The sequence below is a fragment of the Macaca thibetana genome, chromosome 3, assembly GCF_024542745.1.
Source record: "Macaca thibetana thibetana isolate TM-01 chromosome 3, ASM2454274v1, whole genome shotgun sequence".
Lineage (NCBI taxonomy): Eukaryota > Metazoa > Chordata > Mammalia > Primates > Cercopithecidae > Macaca > Macaca thibetana.
This window is the reverse complement of record NC_065580.1, coordinates 179,672,454-179,688,456: the sequence shown is the minus strand read 5'-3', so window position 1 is coordinate 179,688,456 and position 16,003 is coordinate 179,672,454. Positions and strand designations below refer to the sequence as shown.

Below are 16,003 nucleotides of genomic sequence, written 5' to 3'. Positions count from 1 at the left end.
CTGGTTTGATTCACTGATGGTGGCTCTGCCTAGTGCTTTGGTTCTTTTGTGGGAAATCTGAAGTAGTTGCCATCATGGCATTCACAGGGTAATGACAGTTCATTCATTGAGCTTCTGTGTTATGTAGCCATTAGCCCAGAGAGATGACTGTTAGTCGTCTGGATGTGAGGGGCAGCATGTTGCTGTAGCTGTAGCTTGCTCCGTTGCCATGCCTGCCTTGCTCTTTCAGACACAGCAGAAGCTCATGTGGATGCGGCTCAGTAAAGAAGTGGAAGTGGGAAATAACAAAGATAATTGATAGAAGGTTACTGTTGTGGCCACCTATCATGGGCACCTTCCCCTGGAGCTCTGAAAGGGCCTGTTTATTGAAACCTTTTGGTATAAAGAGACAGTTGTTTTGAAGAGCAGAACATGCACAGTAAACAATTCCTGGACATATATGGTATACTCCCACTGCACCATGCCACCAGATCACAGTGGCAACAGCAAGTGTAGTGGCTCCATCATCACTGGCCTTAAAGGTCCTAAGGGATTTGCAAACCATTGATACAGGGCACGGCCCCTCACTACTTTTTATTTCGAAATAATTTTTAGTTTTGTAGAAAAGTTGCAAAAATATGAGGAAGTTTCTGAGAGTGGACCCATCATCTAATTTCCCCTAATGTTAACATCTTACAAAATCATATTATAATCATCAAAACCAAGAAATTATCATTGATACAATACTGTTAACTAAATTACAGACCCAGTTTGAATTTAGCTGTTTTCCAGTAATGTCCTTTTTGTACTAGGATTGCATCTGGAATCCACATTGCATTTATATCTCCTTAATCTCCTCCAGTCACGTCCGGGGGCACATGATGTCATGTCTTATTGTTAATCATGATCACTTGGTTTAGGTTTTATCTGATGGGCTTCTTCACTCTAGAGTTATTATTTTTCCCTCTGTAATTAAAAAATGTCTTGGGGGAGCTACTTCGAGACCATGCATATATGTTGTTTCTCATTTAACTTTTGCCTGTCGATTTTAGCATCTATTGATAGATTTTGCCTGGAGTCAGGGCATTTTGAACTCATCAGAAATTGTATTTCTTGGAAAGATGACATCATGATAAAAGCATCCCCTGTCTCATGTAGGGATTTAGAGAGTATTTCCAGTAGACTGGTGTAGCCACTAGCCTGGAAAGATGATGAAGTAATACATGTATGGAGCAGAGCATTACTAAATTGGTGGGATACTGTGTCCAGCTACAACTCGATGGTCACATACCCTTATCTGAGAAGGACTGTTGGTTGTGTTAGTGATCATGGAGGCAGATGTTCTGTGGACAATGACCAGTATGTGGGAAGCGCAGACCAAAGAAACATTTAGGGGACAAGACTTTATTGGTGCTCTCTTTGTGGTTTTCTTCTGTTCCAGCAGAGTACCATGGGTTAAGAATTAATCTTCCTCATAGTATGATGGTTGGATGTTGTCATGTAAAAGACTTGTACTTTCTCTTCCCAGTGGAAAGTAGGTAGGTCGTTCCAAAGTGTCATTCAGAAACCTGTGTGTTAGAATCTTGTTTTATTGTGGATGGGTTGTAGTGAGGCCCTGAATTTCCCAGCAGCAGTTTTAAATAAACTATCTGTTATTAGATATGTTTAGCTTGCTGGTTATATGGGAGAAAATGGGTATAGAAAGGGTGAGGGTTAGAGTTAGAATACCATATTACCCATAGATGTTTGATGCACAAAGCATTGCATCAGTTACTTATTTGCTGGTAATTTATTCTAATAAAGGATTTATTGGTAGTTTGAAGAAATGGAAGAGAACAAGGCTCATTTCATTGAAGACTCCCAGGATGAATTAATTTGCAAAACTTATTTAAAAGTCCAATTGATGTAGTCTCCAGAGCACCTGGTCAGATTGCTTGGAAAAATCAACAGTGCAGTTAAATATGTGTTGACCCTTATTTTAAAAATGTAACTAGTAGCGGCCGGGCGCGGTGGCTCAAGCCTGTAATCCCAGCACTTTGGGAGGCCGAGACGGACGGATCACAAGGTCAGGAGATCGAGACCATCCTGGCTGACACGGTGAAACCCCGTCTCTACTAAAAAAAAAATACAAAAAACTAGCCGGGCGAGGTGGCGGGCGCCTGTAGTCCCAGCTACTCAGGAGGCTGAGGCAGGAGAATGGCGTGAACCCGGGAGGCAGAGCTTGCAGTGAGCCGAGATCTGGCCATTGCACTCCAGCCTGGGCGGCAGAGCGAGACTCCGTCTCAAAAAAAAAAAAAAAAAAAAAAATGTAACTAGTAGCAGATGAAGGGGAATACAATTAAATTTGTTAAGGAGCTACTAAGAAGGAGTAAGGTCATGGTTGACAACCTTAGTTGAAGATACCCCACTGAATATGACAAATCGTGTTGAGCCAGTTTTGGGAAACAATTTGACAATTTCTTACAGTGTTAAAATATGTACAGTCACCATATGATCCAGCAGTTACTAAGACAAAGGAAAGCATACGCCAGTGTTCACATGAGTGTTCAAGCGGCGTTGTTCATACTGCAAAACTGTAAAATGCATTTGCCTTTATTCATAGTAGTAAAAGAATAAAAACCCATTCATGACTGAAAAGATGAAAATCAGCTTAAACTAAAAAAGAAAAAAACAGTCTTGACATTTATCAGCCAGAAAGACAGATACAGATTAAAGTCAGCCACAGAGTTTATAGAAAACATTGTGTCTCGCAAAGATGTAGAGCAGTGGTAAAGCATAGACTATTGCTGTCTTCCGAATGTTGCCCCCAGACCCACACTGCACTACCCATCCTTTACTGGAATACTCAGTTACTAAATGGCCCCGCCTCCTCACAGCTCTCACTTCCTGTTTAATCCGCATTTTTCCTAATCTCAAAAACAACTGATTGAGAGCTGATGGCTACTTCCTTAGAACCTCCTCAGAATCCTTCAGCATCCCTGCTCTTGTCCAGTGGCATTCCCTGGTTCCTCATAATGCGTTCCTCTCTGGCCAATCTGATTTTGATAGACTCCATACTCCTTGTCGGTTTGGCTAACTAGGCTTTAACAGTAGCCCCAAACTGGAAACACAATCTTCATTAACAGGTGACTGGATAAGCAAACTTGTGTTATAGTCATTCATTGAAATACTAAAATAGCTATATATACAATAACGTGGCTCAGTCTCAGAAATGTTATGCTGAATAAAAGAAGACAAAAAAGTACCTACTGTAGTATTCTATTCATGGGATTCCAGAAGAAGAACTAATCTACGGTGGTAGAAATCTGATCAGTGGCTGCCTGGGTCTGGCGTTTTGGAGTCACATCTATTGTAACCAGCACGAGGGAACTTTCTTGGGAGAGGGTTGGAGTGATGCTTAATGGATATAGAAACATTTATTAGAAGTAATCAACCCACATGATTAACATGTTAACTTTATTGTGTGAATATGATATCTTATTAAAGTTCAGCAGAGGAGTATGCAGTGCCAGGGTGTTAATCCACCAGGACTGGGGTGAGCTGTTGCAGGTAATGGAGTTAGTAGCTGTTCTAAACAGTTACCCAGGAATACCTGGAATATAACCTCAGATTTCCTTTTTTAAAAAATTATTAAATATTCTTTTTTACACATGAATTTCCAGGCTGTGAATATCTTTGATTCAAGGTCTGGTTCTGTCACCTAGGCTGGAGTGCAGTGATGTGATCAGAGCTTCACTGCAGCCTCTAAATCCTGGTCTCAAGCCATCCTCCTACTCCAGCCTCCTGAGTAGCTAGGACCACAGGCACACATCACCACACCCAGCTAATTATTTGAAGTTTTTATAATGACAGAGTCTCGCTGTGTTATCCAGGCTGGTCTCAAACTCCTGACCTCAAGTGATCCCCCCACTGCCTTGGCCTCCCAAAGTGCTGGGATTGCACTATGCCCAGCCCAGGTTTTCTTTTTTGTAGCCTGCTCTTTGGATGGATTTGAGTTGATGTAAATGCAGAATGCTAGTTGTTCCTTGCTACAGTAAGTGTCAGTATTGTTGATTATAAACTGCCTGATGTCGGGGCTATGGCACCTAGAGGGTTGTGACTTGGTACGGACTGTCAGAGGGCTACATGTCAAGCATGGGGAAGAATAGCTGAGGAATGGAAGGGGGAGCTTCCTTGAGTCTCAAGTGGTCTTGCCGAAAAAAGCAAGTGCATCATTCTTGCTTTTTTTCAGGTGTGCCCCATGAAATGGACAGGCACCGAGCTATGCCTGAGATATTGCCGTATCTACTAATGCAGTGGCTGCTTGTGTGAGCTTATTCTTTGCTGTTTTGTGTCAGATAAAGCTGAATAAACTGATGTTGATCACTTACTGTGGTCTTTCATTCTTTTGTGAATTCTGAACCCAGAACCAACTGATAATGAGTCAGTGGTTGTGTACAATGCTGTATTCGTAAAACTTAAGTTCCATTCTTTTATGTAAATTTGTAATTCATTTTCTTTTTCAGTGAAGCCTTCAGGTACAAGATGTTACGTTGATGGATCAGAAGAAATTGGAAGTGACTTTAAGCTAAAATGTGAACCAAAAGAAGGTTCACTTCCATTACAGTATGAGTGGCAAAAATTGTCTGACTCACAGAAATTGCCCACTTCGTGGTTAGCAGGTACTGCTGATAATAGTATTTGTAGCAGGTGCCATTGATTGGACTAAAATCTAGTAGGGGGTGTGTGTGTGATTTGAGATAGGGCCTTGCTGTGTCGCCCAGGCTCACTGCAATCACTGCTCACTGCAGCTTCGACCTCCTAGGCTCAAGTCGTCCTCCCACCTCAGCCTCCCAAGTAGCTGGAACTAGAGGTGCATGCCATCACACCCCGCTAAGTTTAAAAAAAATTGTAGAGGCAGGATCTCCCTGTGTTGCCTGTGCTGGTCTCAAACTCCTGGGCTCAAGGAATCCTCTTTCCTTGGCCTCCCAAAGTGCTGGGATTACAGGCATGAGCCTAGGCATATATATCTCAGATTATATATTTCCGATTCCCACCTGCTTATATATTTCAGATTCCCAAATGCTTGCTTTCCCCTTTCTACATAGAGTAAACAGGATTTCCATGGGAATTATTCAGGGTTTTATAATATCAATTTAGTGTCATATATTATAAAGGAAGAGCTATTCTATGATTTCATTTTTTAGGGTATTTTTTTTTTTTTTTTTTTTTTTTTTTGAGACGGAGTCTCGCTCTGTCGCCCAGGTTGGAGTGCAGTGGCCGGATCTCAGCCCACTGCAAGCTCCACCTCCCAGGTTTACGCCATTCTCCTGCCTCAGCCTCCTGAGTAGCTGGGACTACAGGCGCCCGCCACCTCGCCCGGCTAGTTTTTTGTATTTTTAGTAGAGACGGGGTTTCACCGTGTTAGCCAGGATGGTCTCGATCTCCTGACCTCGTGATCCGCCCGTCTCGGCCTCCCAAAGTGCTGGGATTACAGGCTTGAGCCACTGCGCCCGGCCTTTTTAGGGTATTATAATTAGTTACTTTGGTGTTTTTTTTTTTTTTTTTTGAGACAAGGGGTCTCGCTCTGTCACCTAGGCTGGAGTGCAGTGGCAGGATCTTGGCTCCCTGCAGTCTTCACCTCCCAGGCTCCAATGATCCTCCCACTTCAGCCTCCTGAGTAGCTGAGACTACAGGCCTGCGTCACCATACCCTGCTAATTTTTGTATTTTTTGTAGAGATGGAGTTTCTCCATGTTGCCCACACTGGTCTCAACCTCCTGGGCTCAAGCTCTCTTCCCCCCACAGCCTCCCAGAGTATAAGCATGAGCCATTGTGCCTGGCCAATTTCTTTTTTTAATTGATGAGAAATGTTCATGATTATAACTTAGATAGTGTCTAAAGTAGAGTAAGAGTTGGATCTTTAGTGCTTCGACTAGATTTAAAATATAGTAATTTACCCATGGCTTGTCTATAAATTAAAAGCAAACCCATGTGACACTAACTAGAAAGTTACAAATTGGCCAAATCTGTTCACCCATTTGTTACAATTGACTTCCTAGTTCAAACTGATTACGAGGCTCCACCCCACCATCCACTGCATCCTGGTCTTTAGTAGGTTTTCTCTCTGCCTCTATTGTTTTCAAACTAAGAGACCAATCTGGGAGTCGTCTTCTGACTTCCTTTTGTATGTTTCTTCCATCTAGGGGGGAATAAAATAGGTTTTATATGTTTTCCTGCTGCATGAGAGATCCTCTGTGGGATGCCATAGTGTTTGTAGTCTGATGTACCCCAAGATGGGTTTGCAGCAGCTACACAGTGGACCAACACGCCTGCTCCAGCCGAGGCTCTGTGGTGCAGGGGGTCATGGCTACTTTCACCTTGATACACATGAACTGGAAGCATGATTGTTTGAATTCTGGAAACATCTGTGTGGCTCAATGCCAGTTTGTTTGCATCCAGTCTTGGTCTGTCTTGCTTTTAACTGGATTGCCAAATTTGATAAGGGCTACATTTACTGACACCTGATAACAGTACGTACTATAAAAATGAGTTTGTTTTATTTTTCCTCCTTCCATAGAAATGACGTTATCTGTTATATCTGTTAAAAATGCCTCTTCGGAGTACTCTGGGACATACAGCTGTACAGTCAGAAACAGAGTGGGCTCCGATCAGTGCCTGTTGCGCCTAAACGTTGTCCCTCGTAAGTATCTTCTTTCTGTTATGGTTTTGTTTCTGTTATCTTTATACCACCTCCTTTAGTTCCATCAGCAAATGTATATTAAGGGCAAGGGGACGCTGACTTTGATCAGAACACTGTGGTTTGATTATTAGCTTTTCTAGAAAAATATATTTTATTAAAAAAACTTCATAATTGCAATGATATATTAAGAAGGTAAGAGTTGTCAAATCAACCCTTGTACCATGTTTAGCTATTATGATGAGTAGCTTAGAACACTCTTATGTGTTAACCAAGATAGCTTTGAATATTAAAATCTTTCAGACAGGTTTTATCATTTTAATGCTTGAAACAGATTATACAGTTCAGAAGACAGTTCTTTTCATGAATTTTTTCCCCGGATCAAAAAGACGAAATAATTTGTCTCTTAAAGTTAATACATGTGATGAAATCAATCAAAAAATGTGTAGCCTAGCTTCAATATCTATATGTGTGTGTGTGTGTGTGTGTGTATATATATATTTTTTTTTTACTATTAATTCTTCTTATTTTAGCTTCAAATAAAGCTGGACTAATTGCAGGAGCCATTATAGGAACTTTGCTTGCTCTAGTGCTCATTGGTCTTATCATCTTTTGCTGTCATAAAAAGCGCAGAGAAGAAAAATATGAAAAGGAAGTTCATCACGATATCAGGTAATTAAGTGAGACAGGAGTTGACTGATGTATACCAAACATATGTCATGTCTCTAAAGCATTAGTTCTCTTATTAACCACCTGAAGCATCTTTCTTAGGAGAAGGGATAAAGCTTTGGCCCCGTTTTTCTCAATACATTTGAAAGCATTTACTTTTAACTCCAAGTGCAGAACTCCAACCACCATTCATCGTGCCCCGCTCCCCAACCTTCTTGTACCCCATTTTAAGAGCCACTGCGAAATGATTAGCTCAAGACTGCCTGCCTTTTTGAAAAGAATTCCCACCTGCAGTGGGAGGGATGAAGGCTTCAAAAAATAAAGCGGATATTGAGGTTTGGAAAAAAAAAAAATCTGACCTGATTGTATCAGGTAATTTGGTAGTTTGTAGAAAGATTGGTAGTATAATTTTTATTTTCCTTAAATATTATAAATCAGAAGGTCTTAACGAGAAGTGTGCATATTCGATAATAGAACTTTAGAAAGTAGTAACACATGACTTCACACCCTAGAAATTGACATTTGGTAGATCTGGGGTGGGGTCTGGACACTTGTGCAGGGACACTTCAGAGCTATTGTGGGTTTAGTTCCAGACCACCGCAGTAAATCACATGAATATGTTTTTCCGGTGCACAAAAGGTTATGTTTATACTATATTATAGTCTAAAGTGTGCCGTAGCATTATGTCTAAAAAAGCAGTGTAGATACCCCAATTAAAAAAGACTTTATTGCTAAAAAATGCTAATGATTGAGCCTTCAGTGAGTCCTAATCTCTCCGCTGGTGGAAGGTCTTGCCTCGGTGTTGATGGCTGGTGGCTGATCAGGATGCTAGTTACTTAAGGTTGGAGTGGCTATGGCAATTTCTTTCTTTCTGTGGTGGTTGGGTTTTTCTCTTGTTTGTCTGTTTTCCGAGACAAGGTCTCGTTCTCTGTTGCCCAGGCTGGAGTGGAGTGGTGCAGTTATGGCCCACTGCAACCTCTGCCCCCTGGGTTCAGGTGAGCCTCCCACCTCAGCTTACCGAGTAGCTGGGACTGCAGGCATGAGCCACCACACCTGACTAATTCTTGTAGTTTTTGTAGAGATGGGGTTTCACCATGTTGCCAAGGCTGGTCTCCAACTCCTGGGCTGCATTAGCTCCTACCAAGAATGTCAACCTGTCCTTTAAAGCTTTGAAGCCAGACACTGACATCTTCAGCCATTAAAGGCCTAGATGGTGTCTTCTTCCAGTAGAAGTCTGTTTTGTCTCTATTGAAAATCTGTTACTTAGTGTAGTTACCTTCATCAACGCTCTTTTAACTAGATCCTCTGAATAACCTTTCTGTTGCTTCAGTTTGTATTCTTATGTTATGGAAATGACCTTTTCCCCTAATCTCATTAACCCGCCTCTGCTAGCTTCCAGCTTTCTTTCTGCGACTGCCTTAGCTCTCTCAGCCTTGATAGAATTGAAGAGAGTTAGGGCCTTGCTCTGGATTGGGCTTTGGTGTAAGGGAATGTTGTGACTATTTTGATCCTCTATCCAGACCACTAAACTTTCTCCATATCAGCAATAAGACTGTTTCGCTTTCTTACCATTCACGTGTTCACTGGAGTAACACTTTGACTTGACTTTAAGAACTTTTTCTTTGCATTTACAATTTGGCTTGGCTGTTTGGTGCAAGAGACTAGCTTTCAGCCAGTATCACTAAGGTTGATTATTTCTGGGTTTGATTTAAAGAGAGCCCTGCTGGTGATTGCTTGGGTCCAGAAGTTTGAGCTTGCAGTGAGCTGTGATCGCACCACTGCACCCTAGCCTGGTTGACAGATCGAGACTGTCTCAAAATAAATAAAAGTTTTCTAAAAAGTAGAACTATGATAACTATTCCTTTTACTTGAACACTTAGAGGTCATTGTAGGGTTATTAAGTGGCCTAATTTCAGTATTATTGTGTCTCAGGGAATAGGGAGGCCTGAGGGAGGAGTGAGAGAATCGGGGGTTGGTTGGAGGAGATGGCCAGAACACACACAACATTTATTAAGTTTGCTGTCTTATATGGGCATAGTTCATGCTGCCCCAAAACAAATTAAAATAGTAACATCAAAGATCACTGATCACAGATCACCCTAACAGGTATGATTATGAGAAAGTTTTAACTGTTGTGAAAGTTTCCAAAACGCAACACAGACATGAAGTGAGCAGATGCTGTTGGAAAAATGGTACAGGTACATTTGCTTGACACAAGGGTACCACACACCTGCAATTTGTTTAAAAGAAAAAACATGCCATAAGTATCTATGAAGTGTGATAAAAGCAAGGCACAATGAAACGAGTACGCCTGTATTTTTTAAATGCACCAAAGATAACTCAGATACACAGTTATTCTTCGGTATCCATGGAGGACCTCCTGCAGATACCAAAATCCAATGATGCTCAAGTCCCTGATATAAAATGGCGGCCAGGTGCAGTGACTCACGCCTGTAATCCCAGGACTTCGGGAGGCCAAGATGGGAGGATCATTTGAGCCCAGGAGTTCAAGACACCAACCTGAGCAAGATGGCAAGAACCTCTCTCTATTTAAAAAAAAAAAAAGAAAAAGAAAAAGATACAAAATGGCGTACTGTTTGTATATAACCTGCACACATTCTTCTGTATACTTCGAGTCATCTCTAGATCACTTATAATACCTAATGTAAATACTATGTAAATGATTGTTATAGTGTGGTGTTCAGGGAATAATGACAACAAAAAATCTGTACAGGTTAGGTACAGACAATATTTTTTAAAAAATAATTTTCTATACATGGTTTGTTGGCTTCACAGATGTGGAACCCATGATTATGGAGGGCCAGTTGAGCTCTCTGTCAGTGTTTGGTATGAAAATTCTTAGGCTTAAATTCCCAGCAAACTTAAATCTGTAGTGTTTTCAGCTAAGGTTTCAGATAACTTTAATACAAAAATGATTTTTTCTTTTCTTTTAAAAATTTTTAAAATTTATCATTTATTTATTTTTTTGAGACAGAGTCTCACTCTGGCACCCAGGCTGGAGTGCCATGGCGCAATCTCGGCTCACTTAAACCTCCGCCTCCTGGGTTCAAGTGATTCTCCTGCCTCAGCCTCCCGAGTAGCTGGGATTACAGGCACCTGCCACCAAGCCCAGCTGATTTTTGTACTTTTAGCAGAGATGGGGTTTTGCCATATTGGCCTGACTGGTCTTGAACTCCTGACCTCAAGTGACCTCCACCTGCCTTGGCCTCCCAAAGTGCTGGGATTACAGGCGTGATTAAGATAGAAATATATTTGTAGGTGTTAGTGTTTTCTCAACTATAAAGTGTTATATGGCTGTAACTAGATTATCTTGACCAGTGATACTAGAATATGAATGATTTGAGATTTGTGTTTTGTAAGACAACATTCTAGAATCATCTACATTTGTGTAAATACCATATTTTATTAAGTGTGAAGTCATAACTCTAATCACAATGACAGATTGGGGACAGATGCAGAATTTATGACGTTATGGCTTGCACTTTTTGCTTTTTTGTGACACGCATACACACACACACTTTTATATGTTTGCTACCTAAATACAGGCTCTTATCCATGCTTCATAGCTTACATAATTGTAGGTTTTTAGAAATTTATTCTCTTGACATGTATTGGGGATTTTGCTTTCCAGGGAAGATGTGCCGCCTCCAAAGAGCCGTACGTCCACTGCCAGAAGCTACATAGGCAGTAATCATTCATCCCTGGGATCCATGTCTCCTTCCAACATGGAAGGATATTCCAAGACTCAGTATAACCAAGTACCAAGTGAAGACTTTGAACGCACGCCTCAGAGTCCGACTCTCCCACCTGCTAAGGTAGCTGCCCCTAATCTAAGTCGAATGGGCGCGATTCCTGTGATGATCCCAGCACAGAGCAAGGATGGGTCTATAGTTTAGAGCCTCCATGTGTCTCGTCTGTGCTCTCCATGTTCCTTTCCTTGTTTTGATATGTGAAAACCTATTCTGGTCTAAACTTTGTTCCTAGCCTCAAAATATAGCAAAAAATAATCAGGAACTGTAAGGAATATATTTTTGAAAATTTTTGTTTGGTTATATTGAAATAGTTACAGGTATTAAAGTTAGTAAAGACAAGTTTACCATCTGAAAAAGCTGGATTTTCTTTAAGAGGTTGATTATAAAGGTTTGTAAATTTATCAGTACCTAAGTAAGATGTAGCACTTTGAATATGAAATCATAGGTGAAGAAATTGGTGAACTTACTTGCATACCAAGTTGATACTTGAATAACCATCTGAAAGTGGTACTTGATAATTTTTACCATGATTTTTAGGATGTGTATCTCATTTATTTATGGCCCACCAGTTTCCCCCAAATTAGTGCAGAAACATCCATGACAAAATTACTTACGTATGTTTGTACTTGTTTTTATAGCTCCTTTGAAAACAAGATCTTGTGTTTGGAGTATCTCTAAAAACATAGAAAACACTACAGTGGTTTAGAAATTACTAATTTTACTTCTAAGTCATTCATAAACCTTGTCTGTGAAATGACTTCTTAAATATTTAGTTGATAGACTGCTACAGGTAATAGGGACTTAGCAAACTCTTTTATATGCTAAAGGAGCATCTATCAGATTAAGTTAGAACATTTGCTGTCAGCCACATATTGAGATGACACTAGGTGCAATGGCAGGGATAGATTTTGTTGGTGAATAGTCTCATGCCTTGAGATCTGTGGTGGTCTTCAAAATGGCGGCCAGCCAGATCAAGGATGTAGTATTTCATAGTTCCCAACTAAATACTGGCTTTCCACTTTAGGTGATATTTTTCTTATTAGAAAATTATTATAACTCATTTATTGTTTGACAATTATAGATTGAAATTTCCTAATTTATTCTAAATTTTAAGTGGTTCTTCGGTTTCAGTGCTTTATGTTGTTTGTTGTTTTGGGATGGTGTTACACATTATATGTTCTAGAAACACGTAATCCTAAATTTACCCTCTTGAATATAATCCCTGGATGATATTTTTATCATAAATGCAGAATAATCAAATACATTTTAAGCAAGTAAGCGTCCTCCATCAATTCTGTGTTCCAGACTTGGGAGGATGTACAGTTGCTGTTGTGTGACCAAACATGTCTCTGTGTAGTTCTGGCAAATCAAGCTGAGCTTCAAAAATGTTTGAGTCTTAGTTTTGTGAAAGTGATTTATTCTTAAAAAAAAAAAGAAAAAAGAAAAAGAAAAAAAGATAAGAAAAAGGAGTTAAGGGACTACTCCTCCTTGCCAAATGTGCTAAATATCATTTTAGGAGAAGAAAGTGGATTTATTGTATTTCCCTTAAGATTGTGAGGGAGTGTGGATATAGTAGAATGAGCCAACAGTCTCTTTATAATAAATACGGTCTGCAATAAATTCTTTCACTAGCTCTAAAACCTTTCCCTAGATTTTAGTAGGGAGTTGGTTTCTGTTAATATCTTTGGGTGCTGTGGTGGTAAATGCTACATTATAAATGGTGGCATGTATTTACGGTTAGAGTATTGTGTGTACACTTTTTAGTGGTAAACTTAAGCTGAATGTGTAATGGATTTGTGTATAGTTTTACATATTTGGAAGCATTTTAAAAATAGGTTTTAACCTTACATAAAATTACTTTTATACTTGTGTTAACATTTTCATCTGTGCCTTTTGGGTAATTTAATTTCTATTATGAATTTCTGGTGCCTATGAGCTAGCTATCACCTACCTGAAAGGTGCTTAGAGGTGAAGGTACTGTTTCTAAAAACACATCACTGTGACACCTTTCTATCCTCACATTTCCAAGCTTGCCTCTTTTCTGTTCTTTGTGCATATCACTTAAGCGATTGTGTTATTCATAAAGATTTAGAAATTTCAATATTCCCAACACTCTGACTATGTTTCTGGTTTTATAACAGTAGCCATTTTTGAATGTCAGATGTTCGGCCTGTTTTATATGAATAAAGTTTATTTATAAAGTATTATAAAAAGTAAATAAACAGAACATTAATAATAAAATTTTGGTTCTTCCTATTCCTGACTTTCATATAATGAACATTATCCTATTGATCTAAGTAGAAGTTATAGAAAGTGGACACGTATAAGACTTTCCTTCCTTTTTTTTTTAATAACACATGAGGAACAAGACTTTTCTTCCCATATATTTCATATTTTAGAGGACATTATTTTATAGGCTTATGTCTCACTGTAAAATTCTGTCAGCCAAAGAGTACTGATAAATTTTCAAGTAGTTCTCGCTGATAATTTCAGTTGAACCAGAGATCAAATATTTGCTCCCAAATTGCTATTGGTAATCAAGTAGTTGAACAAAAAATTACTAAAGCATTTCAGTTAGATCAGTCAAGGACAGTACTGCATCTTAATAGCAAAGCCATTTGATTCTACTTTATAACTGAGAGACTCGATACTATCCATCTCTGTAGGTTACAAAGGATAATTTGAAGAGAAATGGTACTTTTGAATATATAGTTCTGTACATTTTTTGTTTTTTTTAAAGAGATGGGGTTTCACTGTGTTGCCCAGGCTGGTCTCAAACTGCTGGGCTCAAGAGATCCTCCTGCCTCGGCTTCCCAAATTGCTGGGATTACAGGGGTGAGCCACAACATCCAGCCAGTTCTGTACTTTGAATATGGAGTCGTTTACAGCTATTTTTTTTCTTACTGGCAATCTTAACTAATATTATTCCCTTATTAGAGAGCCTCTCACTCCCCCACCCCCTAAAATGTCTGTGATTCATGACAGTAACCAATTATTCTGGACAAATTCCTTCCTTTTAATTTGAGCTATCTGCCATGGACTTTCTAAAATAGAAACACAGCCTGAGTGTATCTTAAGGAGAGTGAGATTGAAAAAATCCAAATCACTATCCATATAGATCATGGATATAAAGAGATACCTGATTTTTATTAAAAAGATACTTTTTAAAATTTGAGAGTTAATCTTGGAAATTTGGAACAAGTAAAGGGGCAAGTAAACATTTTGATTAAATATCAAAGGAACTCATTGCATGAAGGTGACTATCAAATTCTGTGATGTGTGGCTTCTTAAAAATATTCTCAGTGTCTTTTGTATGCGTGCAGCATGTACATTCGATGTTATGTGAATGTTAAGAGTTTTTTCTTCTAATTTTCACTTCAGCAGTGTTTAGGGCTTTCAGATGCCTTATTCCAGTGTGAACAGAAAAAGTTCGTATTTTATGTGGTTAATGCTTTGATGTGTCACATAAAGAGTAGTTTGTAGAAAATGTTGGCACAATTTTAACTTCTTAGTGGCTTGTGACATTATATTATATATATATATATGTACATATATCTTTATAACATTCCTGTGTTTAGTAGTGTAAATGTTCTGGGCAAGTTTTAATATTTTGAATGCCTTTGGATATTCCAGCAACAAAGGCATTATGTTCTGCAATAGGATTTCTTACTCATTTACCTATTTTAACACTGAGATAGGCCATAACTGAGCACAAATTCCTTTTATAAATGTCATAGAAGCAGGGAAGAATAATAAACAAATGTGTGAATTGTGGTTCAGTTTATTTATCTTTCGGGAAGGCTGATCATTTATCTTATAGCAGATAACACCAGCCTCCTATTCATTAAGGTTAACTTTTGTAAAGTATCTTATTTTATAATTTAAGAATATAGTACATATCAGTTGGGTTTGGTTTTAGTCATCGAGACTAAAAGTTCCATCAAAACAGAACTTCGTGTTTTCTGCTAACTTATTTAATGACACGAGTTTTAAGAGAACCACAATTCATTGATTCACTTATTCTTTTCCCTAATTGTGAATTTTAGTGAGAAATACACTTGTACTACTGAGAAAAATATTTTGACACTCCACGTGTGCAAAGTATAGAATTGATAGTGTCAGTTTCAGATTTTGTATGTACGATTTCTGGCTTATATATCCAATGGTGCAGATTTTGAAATTTGTAAGAACAAAATTTGTTAAGAAAAACAACTTGCTCTAGTTTTGTGACCTTGTGTACTTTTGAAATAAAATCGAGAAAGCATTTCTCTGCCTCATGGTGTGGCTTTATTGTGCCTTTTATACAAATGTCCGCTAAAGCTTCAATATTTTATTCCTCCCTGCTTGCTGTGTCATGGTTTCCTTTCCCCCCGTGCATCCTCTAAACAGAAAGAATAAAGATTGCAACAGTCATATTCATACATCGTTGAAAACATGTCAAGCATACAGACCAAAATCTCCCCATTCCTGTGTGCTTATATAATAGTATATAATATTTGGGGTTCTGTGATCATTTCAGAATTTACAGTATAAACTTTATTTTTCAGATACGTTGCCGAATGTGTGTGTATATACACAGATATGAGGCTGGGAAGTCAAAGATCAAGGCACTGGCAGATTTGGTGGCTGGTGAGAGCTTACCGTCTGTATCAAAGATGGCGCCTCTTGCTGTATTCTCACATGACAGAAAGGAGGAAAGGGAGCTTCCTCTAGCCTCTTTCATAAGGGCCATTAATGCTATTCATGAGAGTAGAGTCCTAATGACTTGATCACTTCCCAAAGGGGCCCCACATCTGAGTGCTATCACGTTGGGTATTAAGATTTCAACATATTGGTGAGATTTGGGCTTCTGGCTAATAAAATATATATCAACATAAGAGTTTTAGGGAGGCACAGATATTCGA

General features: G+C 39.0%; 1 protein-coding gene across 3 annotated transcripts in view; it reads left to right on the top strand.

Annotated features, from left to right (window-relative positions):
* The window catches only part of CXADR (CXADR Ig-like cell adhesion molecule), a 105,289-nt gene that overhangs the window by 40,542 nt on the left and 48,744 nt on the right, over positions 1-16,003 (top strand). For 2 of the 3 annotated variants that reach the window (XM_050782175.1, XM_050782176.1), the window contains exons 4-7: positions 4,485-4,640; positions 6,538-6,660; positions 7,191-7,329; positions 10,979-11,162. In XM_050782175.1, coding sequence (XP_050638132.1) covers positions 4,485-4,640; positions 6,538-6,660; positions 7,191-7,329; positions 10,979-11,162 — 602 coding nt within the window. Of the gene's footprint in view, positions 1-4,484; positions 4,641-6,537; positions 6,661-7,190; positions 7,330-10,978; positions 15,364-16,003 lie in introns of those variants that run through there. The other variant, XM_050782174.1, reaches the window with a different exon arrangement.